This window comes from Mesoplodon bidens (genome assembly GCF_964165515.1).
Source record: "Mesoplodon bidens genome assembly, chromosome: 6".
NCBI lineage: Eukaryota > Metazoa > Chordata > Mammalia > Artiodactyla > Ziphiidae > Mesoplodon > Mesoplodon bidens.
In genome coordinates, this window is record NC_138162.1 from 72212422 (window position 1) to 72234599 (window position 22178).

The 22178-nt window shown below is 36.1% G+C and overlaps 1 protein-coding gene across 7 annotated transcripts in view; it reads right to left on the reverse strand.

Moving 5' to 3' along the window:
* Positions 1–22178, reverse strand: part of RIC1 (RIC1 homolog, RAB6A GEF complex partner 1) — a 144356-nt gene that overhangs the window by 36122 nt on the left and 86056 nt on the right. For 5 of the 7 annotated variants that reach the window (XR_014016049.1, XM_081236805.1, XM_081236802.1 and 2 more), the window contains 6 exons: positions 18647–18789; positions 18177–18313; positions 12618–12709; positions 7302–7390; positions 1735–1879; positions 1004–1052 (listed from right to left, as the gene is read on the reverse strand). Coding sequence is in view for 6 of the 7 variants with exons in the window: in XM_081236805.1 (XP_081092931.1) it covers positions 1004–1052; positions 1735–1879; positions 7302–7390; positions 12618–12709; positions 18177–18313; positions 18647–18789 (655 nt within the window). In the remaining variant the exon portion in view is untranslated. The remainder of the gene's footprint in view (positions 1–1003; positions 1053–1734; positions 1880–7301; positions 7391–12617; positions 12710–18176; positions 18314–18646; positions 18790–22178) is intronic. The other 2 variants (XM_081236804.1, XM_081236803.1) reach the window with 2 other exon arrangements.

Below are 22178 nucleotides of genomic sequence, written 5' to 3' on the forward strand. Positions count from 1 at the left end.
TTTTTAACATTAGTAATTCCCAATCTGCAAGGCCAAGAAAATACTAATGGGGGGAGGAGAGGTCCATGAATTGTTCCAAAATTTCAGAAGTTTAATAGAACTTTTGTTCTCCCATGAAAAGTTTTGGTTGCATAAGTTAACTAAAATGCTTAGATTCTTAGTTTGTGATTAAAATATTAACTTAGTGAGGGAGGTAACACTGGTTGCTGCATGGCATTCAGAAGCACTGATCGGCAGTCAGAGAAATGGTGTCTGAAAACTTATTTTAAAATATGGAGGTGAGGAGAGCCATCAAGTGGGATCCTTGGTGGTGAAAGGTTGGGAACCCCTACTGAAGGCAACCATGGTGGTCTTAATTCTTCGAGAAACCCATGATCAGAAAATGCCTTGCTCTGTGGAGCAGGAGAGAAAGGTAGTGATAAGCCTCACAGCCACTAATTCCTCAAAGATGGTACACACGAGGGCTATAGAAAGAAAATGTTTATATGTAAAGATAGGGGTTACACCTCACCGCTTTCTACAGAAACTCTTGAAAATTGATAGTAAAAATATTGTTACAACAGGGACTACAATTCTTTTGACATACATCTATGGAAAAAATTTTAAATATGCTCAAATAATGTACAAGCACATGTTTTCCAGGAAAAAGACCCAATGAGCATTTCACGTTATGTTAAAAGAAAGGAGGCCATGGGAAGTGGGTGCTATTGAGTCACATAAGAAATGGAGGTATGCTTTGGAAAAACAAAGGCCTGATTTGAACAGTCACTATGTTCACAGAGATGACAGGGCTTGCTGGACACATCTAAACAAAACCAAAATCAAATACTGAAAATTGGGCAGCCTCCTGATTTTTAAAGATAATACTTTTATCAAAGCAAGAACTGTATAAGAGCCTGCTGAGACTAGAATAGCTTTGTAATTTTATCAGATCAACATGAGAGAAGAAGAAGAAAAAACCAAGTTTTTCACACTGTATCAATATTTTATAGAAAGAACTTACCATGGAGTTGATCTTAAGGGGATCTTTTTTGGTACCATCAGACCTATAACTGAAACACAATAGAAACTTAATTAAGAAGAGTCTTCTAATTGCATGTAATATTTAGCTTTAATCTGAAAAAATTGATTTTGTTCCTTTGAAAGAGAAATACACAATACTGCATGAAATATGAGACTCCTGGTTAATACACCTAGGTATATCACTGAGTTATAGTCTTCCAGTTACGAAATAACTTCTTAACAGGGTCATGCAGTTTGGGAAGGTGTGTTCATTATGTCAGGACTGAAGTTCAGGGTAGTATATGAAGTGGACAGAGATATTAACCCAGTTTTATCAACCCGCTGAGTTAACCTACATTAACCCAATGAGATAATGTAATTTTTCATTTCCTACTAGTTATTTATGTATATAGCTTACCACTCTTATTAGATAATAAGCTACTTGAAGGCAGATTCATGTCTGATTTAGCTTTGAATCTAACATGTTATCATATACACAATAGGGGTTCAATAAATAAATGCATTTTCACTGAATGGTCAGTTTTAAGAGGATGGAAAGAGGATGGATGTATGAGGAAACAATACATTCTGAATAAATTAATTCTGAACCTTACAAATTGTTTTGGGTTCAGAGTCAAGGCAAAATAGTAGCTGTATAACAAAGTTTCTGTGTATGTGTATTGTCTTGGAGAAAATGGAGTTATTTCATCTAAAATTTCTTTATTGACTCACGCAAAATCTCCTCCAAGTGTACAAATCAGCTGAGCTCCAAATACACTCCATAAAGAAAGGCCTCCATATTCCCAGGTCACTATTACAACACTATTGTCAGGAGACCATCTGACCAATTTAACAGCTCCTGTTTTGTTCCAAATGTCTGTTAAGAAATTGTGAGAAGAGTTAAATATAAATGATTGTTTCATAAATACTTAGTATTTTTTACAGCCTATACCTTCAAGTTGAAACAAGCAGAAAGGCATGTCTGCTTCAAATAATGAGATGAATTCTGTTCGTTCAGGGCTATTTAAAATCAGTATGGTCATTAGCCTTGACCCGATCTAAGCAGAACAAAGTCAGTACCCAAGTGATTTATATGAACCAAAAACCGTTTCTGGCCACTATTAGCTTAAATAACTATAACTGTGTAGTCTTAAAAAGCCTTTGGATTTGGGCCAATCAGTTTCTGTAAGATGGGAATAATATTTCCCTTGAATGATTCAACACTGAATGTCAAAGTACTCTGCAAAGTATGAGGTGTTTTAAAATGTAAAATAATATTTTACCATGATCTCCATGTTCCATCAGCAATATCAAAGGGATCCAAGTTAAAATAAATTGAAGCGTAACCTTACATTAGGATTAAGTAGGTAAACTCCAGCCTCAGTACCATAGGTGCTTATATCTTCTTTTAACTAATAATTGTTCTTCATATATAATTATTAAAGGAGAAAATTTCATTGTGTAGTAAAATCCAAGTTTCTTTACTGCAGAGTTAAATGAAACATAGCAGCATTTCCCACCAGCAATTCAAAAGATCTATAGCTTTCACCTCTTTAAAATTAAAATTCTTTACATCTGCAGTATTAATAAATTTTTGATATAAGTACATTTGCCACAAAGGGCTGGTATACAGATTTTAGCCTACAGAAGACAGCCTTGGTTAACAGAGTAAGTAAAACTTTTTTCCTCCGCCTATGTTTGAATCCTCACATTAGCATTTCCCACCATAATTCAAGTATATGAATAAATGTGTTCTTTATGTATATAAAAAATAGTATGGAAACACAAAAGACTCCGAATAGCCAAAGCAATCTTGAGAAAGAAAAATGGAGCTGGAGGAAAATCAAGTTCTCTGACTTCAAACTATATTACAAAGCTAGAGTAATCAAGACAGTTTGGTACTAGCACAAAAACAGAAATACAGATCAATGGTACAGGATAGAAAGCCCAGAGATAAACCCAGGCACATACTGTCACCTAATTTATGACAAAGGCGGCAAGAACATACAATGGAGAAAAGACAGCCTCTTCAATAAGTGGTGCCGGGAAAACTGGACAGCTACATGCAAAGGAATGGAATTAGAACACTACCTTAACACTATACACAAAAATAAACTCAAAATGGATTAAAGACCTAAATGTAAGACCGGACACTATAAAACTCTTAGAGGAAAACACAGGAAAAATACTCTTTGACATAAACCACAACAAGATCTTTTTTGACCCACCTCCTAGGGTAATGAAAATAAAAACAAAAATAAACAAATGGGACCTAATGAAACTTAAAAGCTTTTGCACAGCAAAGGAAACCATAAACCAGATGAAAAGACAACCCTCAGAATGGGAGAAAATATTTGCAAATGAAACAACTGACAAAGGATTAATCTCCAAAATATACAAGCAGGTCATGCAGATCAATATCAAAAAAAAAAAAAAAAAAAAAAAAAACCCAATCCAAAAAAGGGCAGAAGATCTAAATAGACATTTCTCCGAAGAAGATACACAGATGGCCAACAAACACATGAAAGGATGCTCAACATCACTAATCATTAGAGAAATGCAAATCAAAACTATAATGAGATATCATCGCACACCGGTCAGAATGGCCATCATCAAAAAATCTAGAAACAAATGCTGGAGAGGGTGTGGAGAAAAGGGAACCCTTTCGCATTGTTGGTGGGATGTAAATTGATACAGCCACTATGGAGAATAGTATGGAGGTTCCTTAAAAACCTAAAAACAGAACTACTATATGACCCAGCAATCCCACTACTGGGCATATACCCTGAGAAAATCATAATTCAAAAGGACACATGTAGGGCTTCCCTGGTGGCGCAGTGGTTGAGAGTCCGCCTGCCGATGCAGGGGACACGGGTTCGTGCCCCTATCCCGGAAGATCCCACATGCCGCGCAGCGGCTGGGCCCGCGAGCCATGGCCGCGGAGCCTGTGTGTCCGGAGCCTGTGCTCCGCAACGGGAGAGGCCACAGCAGTGAGAGGCCCGCATACAGCAAAAAAAAAAAAAAAAAAAAAAAAAAAAAAAAAAAAAAAAAGGACACATGCACCCCAATGTTCACTGCAGTACTATTTACAATAGCCAGGATATGGAAACAACCTAAATGTCTAATGACAGATGAATGGATAAAGAAGATGTGGTACATACATACAATGGAATATTACTCAGCCATAAAAAGGAACGAAATTGGATCATTTGTAGAGATGTGGATGGACCTAGAGTCTGTCATACAGAATGAAGTGAACCAGAGAGAGAAAAACAAATATCGTATATTAATGCATATATGTAGAATCTAGAAAAATGGTACAGATGAACCTATTTGCAGGGCAGGAATAGAGACGTAGACAGAGAACGGACATGTGGACACAGCGGGTGACAGGGAGGGTGGGACAAATTGGGAGATTAGGTTTGACATAAATACACTACTATGTGTAAAACAGATAGCTAGTGGGAACCTGCTGTATAGCACAGGGAGCTCAACTCAGTGCTCTGTGACAACCTAGGTGGGTGGGATGGGGGAGGTGGGAGGGAGGACCAAGTTGGGGGGGATATATGTATACATATAGCTGATTCACTTCATTGTACAAGAGAAACTAACACAACATTGTAAAGCAATTCTACTCCAATTAAAAAAAATTCTTATCAAAATAGAAAAAAATGCCCAATAAAGCCATATCAAATGACAAAACTAAACCAAACCAAAAAAATAAATAAATGGGAATATGTATAAGAAACCTCGTATCTTATTAGTGTACTTTACACATTTAAGAGCGAAATTTAAAACCAAACCAAGAAGAAACATACAAACTCAAATCAAAGCTTACAGAAATGTTATAAACAGTATTCCTATTAATCCCAAGTAAACATATATATACATATGTACATAATATGCATATCTATTTTCCAAGTATTATACACATATTAAAATCTAGTTGTAGAGATATACAATAAAATGTTAATGACAGTTAACCTAATCTTCAAGTGGCAGGAATATGGAAAATTTATCTAGCTGGTAACCTACCATATATATAGATTGTGATAATCTGCATAATGAGAAAAATGTAAAACGTAATCCAAAGACCTTCTGTTACAGAGCTGAACTCTGAAGAAAGAAAGGAGAAAACTGAAAGTGAGTTTGGTTGAACTCTGAAGAAAGAAAGGAGAAAACTGAAAGTGAGTTTGGTTAGTGCTTGAATTAAGGCAGCCCAGGGGGCGGAGGTGTGAAGAGTGGGGAGTGGTGAGGTGAAAAAGGTTAGAAATATAGGGACAGAAGGTTGGAATGGGACCTAGCAATGACTAGGGAGTTGGGGTCTCACATCCTATACAAAGACAAGAAAGGAGTTTCAGGCCGGCGTGAGTCTGGGAATCAGAATGGAGCCGCTGTGTCACGTAAGGACTCCTGCAGTGCTGCCACCTGTAAAAATCAGCCAGTGGAGCCAGAAAAACACACAGAAGTTTGTCTCTGTTCAAGATGCGGGACAGCACAAGTCTCCCTACATTTTAAGCAGTTTTTATAGTCTAAAGTTATATAACTCAAGAAGGCAGCACTCTCCCATAACAAAGACTGCAGGAGTGAGAGTTAGTAGATAACCAAAGGGAGAACTGGCATTCCAAGAACATGAGAAAAGGAAACAGCCTAAAAAATTCAATACAGTGCTGTCAATCAACTGATAGAAGCAACGAGGAGAACTTCCTGAAATGATGATAAATGTTCTATATTTGCTTGGTCTAACAGACAGTCACTAGCTACATGTGGCTATTCAACATGAAACTAAGAAAAGTTTTAATTTTCTTTAATGTCAGTTAGTTTCATTTAAATAGCCACATGTGGCTGGTAGCTATTGTACTGCACATCACAACATTAGTATGGAGAGAAAAATAAACAGATAAAAGGGTTAGAAAACACAATAAAAATACACAACATCCTGTTCTTCTCAGTTGCAGCAAAAAGTGTCCTTAGAAAAAAATATATGCAAGCCTTTAAAGGCTATGCAATAAGAATGATAAAAACTTAAGGAGCAAATTTCTGTTTCTGGCAGTATAGCGAAATGACACCTTGAATGACTCTCCACACTGAAACAACTAAAATGTTAAACAGAATACTTAAACACATCAAAATATCCAAAAATACTGGGAGGTAAGTGAGTGTACCAAGTGCTCTTGCCCTGAATTTTTCTGCCAAACCCTAGAGGCCTGACTTTTACATCTGACGAGTTACAGCATGTGAGGGACAGGAGATAAAGCTCAGAGCTTGGCCAAGGCAGGGAATATAATAGAAGATACCCACGTAACGCTGGGACTACAAAGATTCCATGAACAAGGGAGAATGAGAAATAAACTCTACCACATGGAAGGTGAAAAAATAGCAAGGAACACTTCCCTGTTTTTGTCCATGGTATTGAATGGAAAATAAAGAAGTTCCCCCGAGAATCTGCATCCAGAAACCAGTCCTCAGTCTGATCTGTAATTTGTGTAACTTGTATGATTGAAAAAAATCTCAAACAGAGAATATAATGCAAAGGGTTCCAGACTGATGTAGTTTTCCCAGGTGATTGGAAGAAACAAACAGAAATCTTCTCTGGAAGAACTCAAATTCAATCTAGCTTTTTTACTTTCCTGATCAAAAAGTATATAGATGCCTTCTTTCCTCCTTTCCTCTTGACTCAAATGCAGAAGTAATGCTTGGAGCTCAGAAGCTACCCTGTGATCGTGACAGAAAGGCCAAATGAATGCCAACAGCAGCTTACCTTTGGATTTCTTGCTATTACAGAAAATCAATCCTATTTGTTTAAGCAACAGTAAGTTGGGTTTTCTGTTAGTTTCATTCAAAAATATTTCCAGTGATACAGACTTTAGACTTACACCTGTGGACAGGATTCACTCAACAGTCACTAAGGGGGTTCAGAAAGAGACTTTCTGGTTTGTTTACTGCTGTGTAACCAGCATTTAGAACAGTGTGTGGCCTATAGTATGTACTCAATAATTATTTGTTGAATAATGAATAAATGGAATTGGAAGGCATACAATAACAGAGGCGATGAAATCAGGCAAGAGTCTAAAGCAAAACCCAGACAAGGAATATAGGGGCTAAAACTAAGTGAGGATAGAGAAAACTAAATGAAGAGGTATCCCAGGAGCCTCTAGTTACACAGAAATCCTTGGGTCAGAGAGAATGTTGTTACATATCTTAACAATATTTGGCTTGGCCTCCATCATTTAATTTAAAACCTCATGACACATATTACCTTTAATTAAGAAGAAAAAAAAAAAAAGAAGAGGACTCACCAGGATATTGTTTTGCTGTTAACTCTAGTTTATGAGATAGTAGCATGGCTCCAGTGGTGTTATCTATTGTATAAACCTGTACAGAACCACTGTAAAAATCAAAAAGACTTTTAGTGTAAAAATACAAATATAAAAAAACATGACTATGGGAAATATTATGTTCTGCTGATAGGAGTGTAAACAAGAACAAAACCATTTTGTAAATAATTTGCAGTCATCTCTTAAATTTAAACAAATGCATATTCTGTAATCTAGCAATTTCACCTACAGATATACCCCCAAAATATCCTTGTCTTTGAGACATGTATAATGTTCATTATAGTACTGGGAATAAGTGCAAAGAAATGGAAACAATCTGCATGTCCAGCAATAAGAGAAAGGAAAGAGAAACTGTGGTATATTTACATAATAGTATACCATATAGCACTGAAAATGAATTTTTGTCATGTGCATTAAAATGGACAGCATATCTACCTACCCACCCATCTATATATCTATATAAATAGTATAATTCTGTTTCTATACTGTGAAAAACATTCAAAACATAGTTAAATACATTTGTGGTAAAAATACAACAAGACCTAATGTACACAGATTCCAGACTAGTAACTGCCCTGGTGGAGAAAGGGGAATATTAAAGGAGAGAGACAAGCAGGGGCTACATCAGTGCAGTACTGGAAACTTTCAGAAATCTTCATTTTGTTATTTTTTACCTTATATTATCTTTTGTATGTATACACATAATACATACTCTTATGTATATGGTAAGTATCATTATTCCATTAAAAAATCTTTACAAGAGTCAAACTTACAAAGGGCCAGAAACCAAAACAAAGAATCTGTATATTACATCTAAGCTATATTTCAAAATTGAACTATAATGATCACAAAAAATATTATTTCTGCTTACAGAGCTATTCTCAGATCGAAAATTTAACATAAATGTTGTTTTAAAAATAATTTAAATCCAAGGCTGCTTTTGCACACATCAGGATGACACTAGCTTACTGCCAGAATGTCTGACCCTTATCTGTACTCCTTCAAGGTAGAAGAAGTCAAATGATCTCCTCACAGCAGCTTTCATCAGTTTCCAGCCAGGCCCCACTCTTCTCAAGGATCAGAATGGGGACTAAATAAAATACCTCCAATAATAGGCCACTTGAAGTTATCCCACAGCTCACTGATGCTCTGTTTTTAAATTCTTTTTTTCTGTGTTTCATTTTGCATCATTTCTCTTGTTGTGTTCTTCAAGTTTATTAATCTTTTCTTCTGTAATGTTTGATTTGGGTCTTTTATCTTCCATGTTTCAGCTCAATACTCAAAAGAAACCCTCTACAGCTCTCTGGAGTTCTCTCTTTGTGCCACTCTCTCCTCTGATGTCTGGCCTGTGAGCCCCAGCTGCTTTCGTCTCCCAGACTCTCATTTCCTTTCCACACACTCAACCCAGGGAATCTGCCAGGCCCTGTCTCTCCATCCTTGTGCTGGAAATTCTCTCAAAGTAATTGAAGCTAGGGCAGTTGAAGAGTTTTCTTATTTAGTTTCTCATCTTTCAGGGATCACTATCCTTTGTTGCCTGATGTCCTATGTCTTGAATTCAAAATACTTGTTTCATATTTTTGTCCATTTTCTTGGCTGTTTTAGGTAGGAGAGAAAATCTGATCTGTTACTCTAACTTAGTCAGAAGCCAAATGCCTGGAACAGATATCTATCCAGACTACCTGCCCAATTAGATACCTTGCTGAAAGACAGCACTGAGTGGCTAGCAGGTATTTACTTGTTTTTGCTTTGCATCTAACTGTCAAGTGCTTACTCGGGGTTGCTGAACTCTAACAAGTCAGTGAGGAGTCCAGATATTTCTAATATAAGAAGTAGGTGCTATGTCAATAGTTACAAAAGACTGACAATTAACGTTTTAAGTATTTATAGTACCTATATTACTTCAATTATTTTTCTTTCCATTTCTCATAAGCCCACCATAAAAGAAAAATATATTTCATTAAAAAGATACTACTGGGCCTCCCTGGTGGCGCAGTGGTTGAGAGTCCGCCTGCCGATGCAGGGGATACGGGTTCGTGCCCCGGTCTGGGAGGATCCCATATGCCGCGGAGCGGCTGGGCCCGTGAGCCATGGCCGCTGGGCCTGCGCGTCCGGAGCCTGTGCTCCGCAACGGGAGAGGCCACAGCAGTGAGAGGCCCGCGTACCGCAAAAAAAAAAAAAAAAAAAAAAAGATACTACTTACTAATCTCAAAGCAAAAAACGTATCTCTATAATAGATATATATATGGCTATTACCACCGTAAGTAATCAAATTTAGCATCATCAGTACTGAGACCACTCAATGTTATTGCTGCATGATGCCATAGGAAGTACAAAACACCTATGACAAAAATGTTTAACCAGAATCTAATCAAACCTTTAAATATAAGGGGAAGAATTTGGCTGTAAACTGTCATCCTAAAAGAAAGCTGGCTTCTTACAGAGCTCTAATAAGGTGTTCAAGTCAATTAACCCTGGTAAGTACTGGCAGATAAGGGCTAGAAGCCACTAGGTCAGTTATGTCACATAGCTATAATCACAAAACTTTCACCCCAACCCACGATCATGCCATAAGAAGGGCTGATCCTCTCCCAATTCATGAAAACTGAGGTAACTAAAAGACTGAAGGCCAAGATTCTACCTTCATTATCCTGGAAGAAGGGCTAGAATCCTGGCTTCTAAAATCTGGCCTTGCTAGACCCCTGGGTGCTAGCCCTGAATGTAGGTGATGTAGAACTGCACACCCACCACTGTTCCCGTCTCTGTCAGTTTCCTCTAAATGCTGATGTGAGCTTCCTACTCATTTGACTATACTGGCTCAATAAGAACCACCTTCAAGGTTCAAACAGGTGTTCCAGAAACTAATTAAATGCCATTATGAGAAAACAATGAGACACATTTAGAATGTAGGATATTCTATAAACAACTGACCTAGACTCAAAGAAAAGTTAAGTCATAAAAATAAGAAAAAAGATACAAGGATTTTTATAGGCAAAAGGTAACTAAAGAGAAATAATAACCAAATATAATTCATGAATTTTGAATGATTCTGATTGAAACAAAAGAGATAAAGGAAATTTGGTGACAACTGGGTTAGTCTGAATATGAATTCAGTATTAGATCTTATTGGGGATTTATCATTAATTTTCCCATGTGTTTGACTAAAGACGATGCATTTATGTAAGAGAATGTCTCCTTTTTTGGAAACCAAGAAATAATGTAAATGTCCTTTAACAGGAAATCAGATAAATTATGATATATTCATACACCAAAACACTACTTATAAATCAAGCCCAAATAAATGATTTCAGTTACTGGCAAATAAGATGGATGAATTCACAATGTTGACTGAAAGAATCAAGACACAAAACATAGAATATGATTCTATTCATATAAAGTTCAAGATTCAGTAAAACTAAATTATGCTTTTTAGGAATGCATACGTGAGTGGTAAAACTGTAAAAAAAAAAAAGGAAATGATTATCATGAAAGACAAAATTGGTTACCTTTAAGTGTTAAGGAGGGGATGGGAGTCATGATTAGAAAGTGGCAGGAGTAAAACTTATATGGGCTGGCAATGTTCTATTTCTTGACTGAATTGTGAAAAGATGGATGTTTGTATTATAATTATTTGTAAAACTGTGAATATTTGGATTATGCACTTTCCTGTTTGTTTTTATTTTACAATATGAAAGTTAAAAAGGATATTATAAACTCTATGCCAATAAATTTGACAGTGTATATGAAAGAAACCAATTCCTAGAAAAATACAACCTGCCAAAATGACTAAGAGACAAAAAATCTAAATCTTCTTCAGTCTATTTTAAAACTGAATTGAATTAGTAATCAAGAAAATTCTAGGCTCAGGTGGCTTCACTGACAAATTCAGCCACACACTCAAAGATGAACAAAGTAGGGAAAGAGAGAAATCCTTCCTCAACTTGTCTTATGAGACAAGCATAACCTTGGTTAACCAGGAGAGAGAGAGAGAAAAAAAAAAAAACTATAGCAAACTGTACTCATAAACATAGATTTAAAAATTCTAAACAAAATGTGACCAAATCAAATCCATGATGATGAAGAAAAATACGTTTCCCTTTTCTCCTTACACTAAGTTAAATTTACTTTCTACATTTATCTCCTCAGTGAGAAGCAATGTGTTGAGGATAAGGATTTCCTAGTTCACAAACAGATTATTGACAATGTAATGAAGGCAGTGATTTATAACACTATCAGTGTATTACTTATACTGATAGAAATATTTTGATTCTTACCTTGATGTAGCTGGAAACTATATTAGATATTATGTTCTACAGAACCACTAAGTCACATTTTGAGGTCAAAATGGAATTTTATATTTAAGAAAGAGTTTTGAAAACTAAAAAGCACTATACACATTTTAAGGCATTACTCTCAGCATCTGATATAATCTTTTTATTTGAGTTAAAACATAAAGCTCAAAAAAGTCAGGTATATTTGTTGTTTTCTAACGTATCCCAAGTGCTTTGAATGGTGCCTGGCACATGGCAGACACAAATATATTTGTTGAATGAATAATTTGTATTCAGTTTTACTTCTAAAACCTGAATTATTTGAATTAAAGCAAGAAATTGATTTTATGTATAAGCTTTAAATTTGCTTGTTAACTAAGGCACACCCACTAATTCAAAGGCAAGTCAACACTGATGTCTTAAAAAGAAAGGATTGTTTCCAAAAAAGGAAAACATGCGGGCTTCCCTGGTGGCGCAGTGGTTGAGAGTCCGCCTGCCGATGCAGGGGACACGGGTTCATGCCCCTATCCCGGAAGATCCCACATGCCGCGCAGCGGCTGGGCCCGCGAGCCATGGCCGCGGAGCCTGTGTGTCCGGAGCCTGTGCTCCGCAACGGGAGAGGCCACAGCAGTGAGAGGCCCGCGTACAGCAAAAAAAAAAAAAAAAAAAAAAAAAAAAAAAAAAAAAGGAAAACATGCTTCCTGATCTTCTTTTAAACAATAAAGAACCTAAATTTTAACTGATTTAATCTTCTTAACTTGTGACTCAATTTCCTACCACTGAAAAAAAGCTCACTTTTACAAACTTAAACACCCAATCTCCAAAATCTGCCCTTTAGATTTGTTTGCTTCTATCTATTAAAATGCTTTTAAATTTTATATTAAGGCTGATTCATAAATTATGAAAGGCACAATAAAGTTCATAAGTGTGTTAAGAATATCTTACGGTTTAAAAAAAACCCATTATTTTTGGCAGTAAGTCTTAAAATGCAGACATCTATATCAATTACCTCGCACAGCCAAACGCCATCAGTCGATACTTGTTATTTACTGCTACACAAGTTCCATCAACAACATCTTGTGGCCAAACTCCATGAAGCTGCTAAAATTAAGAAAAATAGTTAAGATTTAAAGCATGTTCCCCAAATATACTTTTATCAATATAATTCTCCTTCAATAAACATAGTTTTATAAGGCTTTATATGGTTCTTTATATGGTTTGATCTGGATAGGAAAACATCCCATCAGAACTACCATCTGGATTTTCTCCCTTAAAAACCTCAATTTCATTAACTGGTTCAATAAATATTCCCAAGTAAGCTCAGTCCAGTGCTAATCTATTCATAAACACTAAAAAATGGATAACTGACATCTAAATTCAAATTAAATGAAGATGACTTTCCTATTAAAATGTAAACCTCTTGATGGTAGAAACTGCATCTAATTTGCTATTATTATTCTTGTCACCTAGCACATAGTGTTGAACTTTCCTGATCAATCGAAAATGGTTGATTTTATTTCGTCTATCCTTTAGAAGTGATTAATGATTTGTCAATTGCTTACTATTCTCTATTACTCCTTTGCTTTATAGTACAGTGGTTAGTAGCATGGTAACTGGCAGCCTGACATAACATCTCAGATCTACTCCTGACTTGCTAAAATGATTATTTGACCTTTCCAAGCTTCAGTTTTCTTATCTGTAAATTACCTCTTAGAGTGTTGTGAAAATTAAATGAGAACTTACATATAAGTAACCCACTTAATACAGTGCCTGGAATTCAACAAGTTAAGCTTCAATAAATGAATGATATTAAGCTTTATATGCTACTTAATTCTGAATACAGACACAGAATAGATTCAGCTCCCTTGTCTGTTTTTATTTGTCAAATCAAGGGCATCCTAGATCATAAATTTCTAAGGCAAAGGTCATGATGACTGTTAGTTTAGTAAGCACAAAAATCAGCACACTACAATACAGCACTTTATTTCTGGATTATCACGATAGTAAAATTAGATGATCCAATATAATTAAACTGTTTGATACATAATACTATAGATTTTATTTAAATCCTAAATAAACTATAGAATCTACTATCTAAATATGGAATATTTACTTTTTTGTAGGAATTTTATTTATTCTTCAGTTTTAATAATAAAACTAGACATTATTTTAGTTAACAAAAATGGCAAAGACGGCATTGAGCACTATTTCTTTGGACAGCTGCCTAGACTGAAATTCGTTTATTCATCCCTGTAACAAAAATTTTCCAGGTGCCTACTATTCACCAGGTACTGCTCTAGGTGCCAAGGATACTGCAGATATTCAAACATACCAAAATCCCTAGCTATATCCCTGCTTTACATTTGTTAAGAGACTGACAAGTTTAAAAAATTGTACAGTATCACGTGGGAGGTTAGTAAATGTTACAGAAAAAAATAATAAAACAATTAAGGAAAAGAGAGTATATGGGGGAAGGATGCAATATTAAAAGGTCTTCCCTATGAAGGTGCCTCTTGAGGAAAGTACTTTAGGAGATACAGCAGTAGAAAGGCCCTGTCACAGTAGCATTTCTGGCATGTTCAAAGAACATCAAAGAGGCCTGTGCAGATGGAGTGGAGTGGAGTGGAATGGGGGAAGGAGAAGGAATAAATGAGGTAACAGATGAAATAGGGGGCCAGATTTATAGGGCTTTGAAAGTCACCATAAGAACTTTGGCTTTTTCTCCAATTCATATATGGGGAGCCATTTGGAGTGTCTTTAATTTTTTTTAACCCTTTCTATTATGAATTATAATACATTAGAGAAAAATACAAAAGCAGAAATGTACATCACAATATCACAAAGTAAACACTTGTGAAATTACCACTCACGCTAGGAATTACCAGTACCCACAAGTCCCCCAACAGTGTCACTCCTGATCAATATTATCCTCACCTCTACCACAAAAGAAACAATATCCAGACTTACATAGTAATCACTTCCTTCTTTTCCTTTAAACCATTAACACTTAAACATGCGTCCACACAGAACTGATTCAGAGCTGCCTATGTTTTTTGTTTTCCTTCAATTTTATGTAAAATAGAATCATAGCATGTACTCTTTTGTGTCTAGCCGCTTCCACTAAACATGTTTGTGAGATTCATCCATGTGTTGCATACAGCCTTGTTTGTTCATGCTCATTGTCATGTCAAACACTGGGCTTTTAGCTCACTGGGCCTCTGGCCTCCCCTAACCAGTCTTGTTAGCTCTTTTCTTTTTAGCTCTCCAAAGCTGTTAAGCACATTCAAAAAATATTTTTCCTCCAGCTCTTTTAGTTGTCCTCAGCAGGTTTTGTCCTAAATATCTTGTCCTACTGAAGGGTTCTGAGCAGAGGAGTGGCATAATCTGACATATTTTAATACATTTGCTAACTGTATTAAACAGTGCCAAACAGGGGACTTCCCTGGCAGTCCAGTGGTTAAGACTCCACGCTTCCACTGCAGGGGGCGTGGGTTCAATCCCTGGTCAGGGAACTAAGATCCCGCATTACTGCTCGGCACAGCCAAAAAAAAAAAAAAAAAAAAAAAAAGCAGTGCCAAACAGGATTTTTATAAAGTGCTTAAATAATGTCTGATATAAATATGGCATTAGTGTATTTCCCAATTACCAGTAATAGATATGTATTATTTTCTTGTAATTTATATTTTCTACTTATAACTTATTTAATAATGTTTCATCTACTTTTCATTATTTTAAGTCCTTAATTTACTAGAAAACTTTCTTTAACCAGATACTAATACAAGCTGATATTCAGAAATGAGTCACTCACTTTCCAGCTCTAATATTTTTGTTTTCAGTAAAAACATTTAAATCCCAAACATATGTCAACAAAATGAAGAGGCAATCTACTGAATGAGAGAAAATATTTGCAAATCATATATGTGAGAAAAGATTGTATCCAAAATATATAAAAAACTCATACATTTAATAGCAAAAAAATTCTGATTAAAAAATGGGCAGATGGGGGCTTCCCTGGTGGCGCAGTGGTTGAGAATCTGCCTGCCAATGCAGGGGACAGGGGTTTGAGCCCTGGTCTGGGAAGATCCCACATGCCGCGGAGCAACTAGCCCCCTGAGCCACAAATACTGAGCCTGTGCGTCTGGAGCCTGTGCTCCGCAACGAGAGGCCGCGATAGTGAGAGGCCCGTGCACCGCGATGAGGAGTGGCCCCCACTTGCCGCAACTAGAGAAAGCCCTCGCACAGAAACGAAGAGCCAACACAGCCATAAATAAATAAATAAATTTAAAAAAAAAAAAAAAAAAAAATGGGCAGATGATCTGCATAGACATTTCTCCAAAGAACACACAGAGAGAGCCAAAAAGTACCTGACAAGATCCTCAACATCACTAACACCAGGGAAATGCAAATCAAAACCACAATGAGGTATCACCTCATACTTGTCAGAATGGCTATTATCAAAAAGACAAGAAATAATAAGTGTTGGGAGGATGTGGAGAAAAGGGAACCCTTGTGCACTGTTGATGGGAATGTAAATTGGTATGCTACTACAGAAAACAGTATGGAACTTCCTCAAAAAAGTAAAGTTAGAACAACCATATAATCCAACAATTCCACTTCTGGGTATTTATCCAAAAAAAAAAGAAGAAGAAAACAAAACACTAACTTGAAAAGAAAACTGTACCCCCATGTTCAATGCAGCATTATTTACAATAGCCAATATATGGAAACATCTAAGTGCCCACTGATGGATGAATGGATAAAGAAAATTTGGTGTGTACACACACACACACACACACACACACACACACACACACACACACACACACACACACACACACACACACACACACACACACACACACACGTGTGACCCTTACAACATGGCGGTTAGGGGCACCTACCCCCGGCACATACAACTTTACAGTTGGCCCTCCAGATGGTTCCACATCTGTTGATTCAATCAATCGCAGATTGTAGAGTATTGTAGTATGTATTTACTGAAAAAAAAACCCAGATGTGGGTGGACCTGCACAGTTCAAACCTATGTTGTTCAAGGGTCAACTATATTATTTAGCCATAAAGAAGAATGAAATCTTGCCTTTTGCAACAGCATAGATGGACCTTGAGGGCATTATGCTGAGTGAAATAAATCAGACAGAAAGCTGATACCATATAGAAAAATATGCCCTTGAAAACTTAAAATCCTTTCCATTAAACAGACTGAACATGAATATTTAGCTTCTCTGACTCCTAAAACCCAACTTTTATAACAGAAAAGATTTTTTTCAAAAAGCGTATGCTGGCAAGGACAAAGAATGGGAGAGGAGGTGGTATGAGAAAATTCTGGAAGCTGGGAAGCAAGTGGATGAGTAGAATCCTTAACTAGCAGTAATGATGTTGAAAAACAGCCACATTTACATTGTAAGGTACACAAAAGGCCTGGGAATTTAAATGTCTCTCAAAAGCTGAACTAAAAGCAGTAGGATTGGTTTAAAGCCTGTTTAATCAGTAGCTGGGACTGCCTACCTCCCAGTCTGAGCAGCTAAGAAATATCCCACCTCCACTCCAATAGAAAACTGGAGTTTTTCTTTAGAGAAAAACAAAAAAAATCTCAGTGGTCTCTAGACCACACCAAAAATAGGGATACATGGGAGTTTACATCCTGAATTTGGACCCTCTAGTCTAACTCTTCCATAACTCAAATCCCAAAATACTGGGCCAGCCAGGTACGTATTCTCTGAGAAAGACTGCAGGACTCTTCTCCCACAGACACTGGATACGGAGCAGGGAGGAAAAGAAATAACCCAGTTAGCTCACCCTATGATGAAGATCACAGTCAACCAAACCCACCAAAGCCCACACAGCCTTCAGTGAATCCAAATTCTTATTCTGGGTCTCTGTCACAGCAACCAAATTCATATATTAATGAATCAAATATTAATTAACCATTAACTCTGAAAGGATCTAAAAATAAACGAATATAGGAAATCCACAGGATGATAATGATGGACAGCCTAAAAATGCAACTGTGTTAAATAGGTATGTAGAGTAAGCAATCATCCAGAAGGCTCCAAGAGAAATTTATTCAAGAAGGCTCCAAGAGAAATTTATTCAAGAAGATGAAATGGATACTAATATAATCAAAATCACAATAACTATATTGGAAAGATGGGAAGAACTTACAGATGGGGTGGGGGAACAGGGAAGAGGGAAGCACATGGTCATTTTCCACAATGGAAAATCAATGAACACAGCCTAAAAACTAAAAATTACAGGAAATACTCAGAGCAGTGGAGATAAATAGCAAAACCACCAGTGAAGGAATAAAAAGTAGTTGCCTCTGAGAATGAAAACGGCATGAAGAGAACAAGCAGGAGGAAAGGAACTATCATTTTTCATTAATACGTCAACAGAATTGTCTACTTACACTATTTATATGTATAGTTTTGATTAAAAAATTAACAACCCCTAAAATCTTAAATAAGGAAAATAGGGGAGGGGTTTAATAAAGACTAAAATTAATAAATACAAAATTAAAAAATAAACATTCCAAGTAAATAAGTCATACCTCTGCAGTAAATCTACTTGACACTGGTGTGATAAATCCAACTTTACCATCATTAAACACAACAGCAAACCCATCAAGTGTGGCACAGTATTCCATGTCTCTAATGTGCACATCTGCAAAGCCCAGGAATGAACCTGCTGATGAAAAAAAAGTACATGAAATATGAATATAAATATAGTAAATTAATTCCCTTATATTTTTGCTTGCAGACCATATAAGGACAGTTAAAAGGGCAAACATAATGACCTAACAACACTAAACAATTGAACTACTCCTTCCTACTCTCTCTCTCTCTCTCACACACACACACACACACACACACACACACACACACACACACACACACACCCTCCTCCCTCGCATAATTAATTCCAAAGTAGAAAAACCAATGTTCATCCATAAAAAATATCTAACTAGTTTATATAAAATATTAAACATCTGGTTCTGTCTCATGAAAAAAGTGTAACTACCTCTAGATGACTGGAGGTCTACTGAAAAGGGTACTGTACAAAGATTAATAGCTTTCCTCCCATTTGTCATTCCTTCCCAGTGAATAAGATGAAGAAGTCCATCAGAAGTAGCAACCAGGAGATCTTCCAGCACAGACTGCAAACTGTAGAGAAGTAAGCAATTTAGAATCAATTTCCTTTTAAGAAAAGCATATTGGGAAAGCAATGAATATGAGTATAACTGCTCTGGAGAATATTCATGCCAAGATCATAAAACCACTTACAAAACTGCCATTTATCTACAATTTAGCTATATATCAGCTTTATCTATATATAATTCAATCTAGAATCAGAAATTCTGAAAAAAATGAAAGACCACGCATTGCTGTAGTCACAAACCTGATGAATTATGTTTAAAAACTAGATGTACTGAAACAGCAGGTTAGAAGATGGAAGGATAAGTGACAGCTGACAAGAAAGGAAAGAGACAGAGAAACCATGAAAAGAACTAATGACAGAATGACAATCCGGAGACATGAAGTGTAGAGGTAACAATCCTCTAATCCTGTCCAACAGAACTTTCACCAGTAATGGAAACGTTCTGTACCTGTACTATCCAACACGGTAGCCATTAGCCACATGCAGCGATTGTACACTTGTAACATGGCTAGTGTGACAGAAGACCTAAATTTTAAATTCTGTTTATCTGTAATTTACATTTAAATCACTTCATTTGACTAGTGGCTACTGTAGTGGAGAGCATAGTTCTAGACCACAGTATTTCTAGGGTATCAAAGAATCTCACATTGTGCAACCATTCAACAAACATTTAATTAAGCCTGAGCTCTGTGACAGGCACTATGCTGGGCTGGAGATTCAGAGGTGAACAAAATACAGTTTCTCCCTGCAGAAGACCTCTCAGTTGACTAAGTAGTGAAAAGTAATTATGTAGTATGATCTCAGCACTTATTGATACTTGCAAAGAGATTTAACAATTACGACTGCATGGCAATAAATGCCTAATTTGTTTACTCCTATAATGCCAAGCCCCTAGGGCAGTGTTAGTTACATATGGTACCAAATGTTTGTGGGAGGAAGGTCAAGAGGGAAGGGGAATCCAAAAGTGAGGCTACAAAGATAATGGCAGAGAGAAAGAAAGAGAACCAGTGGAAACTGCTATCAAGAAAGCCAAGGGAATAAGATGGACTTAAGAAAGGGTACTCAAAAGAGTATCAAATGCTGTAAAAAAAAATTTAAGAAAGAATGAAAAATGTAATGTCTATTTATATACTCTATTATGTACTGTTAAATTTCCTTTCATACTTAAGAAGTTAAGAGTCTATTTCAGAAATATTTTAATCCATAATGGTGAAAAGAACATTTTTAATGTTTTCTTTAACTTTTAATTCTTTGGAAAGTTGAGTTCAATGACTTATTCCACCATATATTTCAGATAATGAAGAATTTACTGTACTTTCTTCCCAACTATAAAAATATTAAAAAAGATAAGAATAACATGTCCCCTTACTGAGCTCCATCTCTTGAACTTCAGAGCATTTGCAGTCAACTACAATTCCCAGTTTAACAAAAGTTCATCTTTTAAAATATTATATATTCTTTTACTTCAAATTTATATTTTAATGGTAAAATTTCTGTATAGCATGTGGTGGCTAGAATATAAAAACTTTGTTTTAGACCTGATACAAGAGAGGCAATTTAGTGGAGTCATTGGTTTACCAGTGATTTTCATTCAGCAGGAGTCAGCCTCGGTTTTTTCAAACCACATTCTCCCTCTCCCCAGCTTGTATCTCCCTGGAAGAATCACTACATGTGACGATTAGGAACAAGATCAAGGTTACCCTCCAGTAATTTAATTGCCTGCTAGGCAAAACTCAACACTCCTCTGACAAAGTTAACAGAATTCAGAATCTCTACACCATCATCATCCACAGTACTGTGATAAAAAATGACCAGATGTCTGAATAAACAGGAAAATGTGACCCAGAGTCGAGAAAAATCCATCAATGTAAATAGACTCATAAACAATCCTGACGTTGGAATTAACAAATAACTGTGACAAAAATGATAAACAATCTATAAAAAATAGATCCTCCTCGTTTAATTGAAAGTAAACAAACTTTCAATTAAAGGCTGATATCAGATGTTAAAGTACTGAATATTTCCATGAAGTTTAGTAAATAGGCCTTGTTTCAAGTCACCCACGGGTCTGTCCCCACTGATTCCCATTCTCACAAAGATTTAAGAACTAAAGGATTAATTCTTGCTACCTGGGAGATGTTAGGACCCTGTACCAATAATTTATATCCTATGTCTTCATATGTTGTACTGATTTTTATTGAAAATCACCCCTGCGTGTAAGTACACATAAAATACACATAAAGATACTCTAAGTTATGCCCTTAGAGAGCCTCTACAATCACTGACTTATATGGGCTTTATTAACAGCTAGGTGTTTGTTATTGCTGTTGTTGTTTAATTTAGGACCTTAGATGTAGAATAATAGGATTTGGGGAGGTGAATAATAGGATTTTGGAATCTGATTAATCAAATATTCTTAATATAAAATGAATAATTCATAATTACCGATTCTCAAATATGTAAATATGTTTAATACCTAATTAACATTAGATACTATATATACTACATGGGTCTTTCTAAGTGCCTGGGAAGAAGGAAGATAATAAACTGTAGTATTTATTAGTATTAGTTAGAAATAGACTAAGAGTTTTAATTATAAATTATATCAGTACTTTTTTCTTTTTAAAAAAAATTTATTTAATTAATTAATTTATTTTTGGTTGTGCTGAGTCTTAGTTGCAGCCGGCGGGCTCCTTAGTTGTGGCATGAGAACTCCTAGTTGCGGCATGCATGTGGGATCTAGTTCCCTGACCAGGGATCAAACCGCATCCTCCGCATTGGGAGGCGAATTCTTAACCACTGCACCACCGGGAAGTCCCAGTACTTTTTAACTTTCTATATATTCTCTATCCTCAATTAATAACAAGGTGTAGATGCTTAACATTAATCCAATTCTTTCTTCAATCAAAAATTAAAAGATGGCAGACTCTTGCAATCTTATGCCTATAAGCAACAGCATAATCATTGTCCCTAACTTTATTTAACTAATGTTTGGTAGTGGGAGGGAAAACAGTTGATTTAAAGGCCAAGTTTCATGCCCCCTCACTCAATTCAGAAGTATATAGGAATTCTCCAATCAAATTTCCAGGAGGTACATGTTACAGGTGCTAAATAATAACACTGCTCTGAAATGCAATTATTTTACTGAAGTTCTGAGAGAAAATGAGAGATTTCCAATCATCTAAATTAGTAGATTAAAAACTAGCATCTGACAAGTTAAACTTGTACAAGACAGCAGGAATTTTTTTTAAAGGTTCTTTTTCTATCCCATATCCATGAACCACACAGTTTTTGCCACCAGGTGGAGGTAGAAAGCCATACTTGTACAGTTCCATCCAGCTTGGAACCCAGACATTCAAAATTCCTTACACAAGTTACACTCTTGAAAAGGATC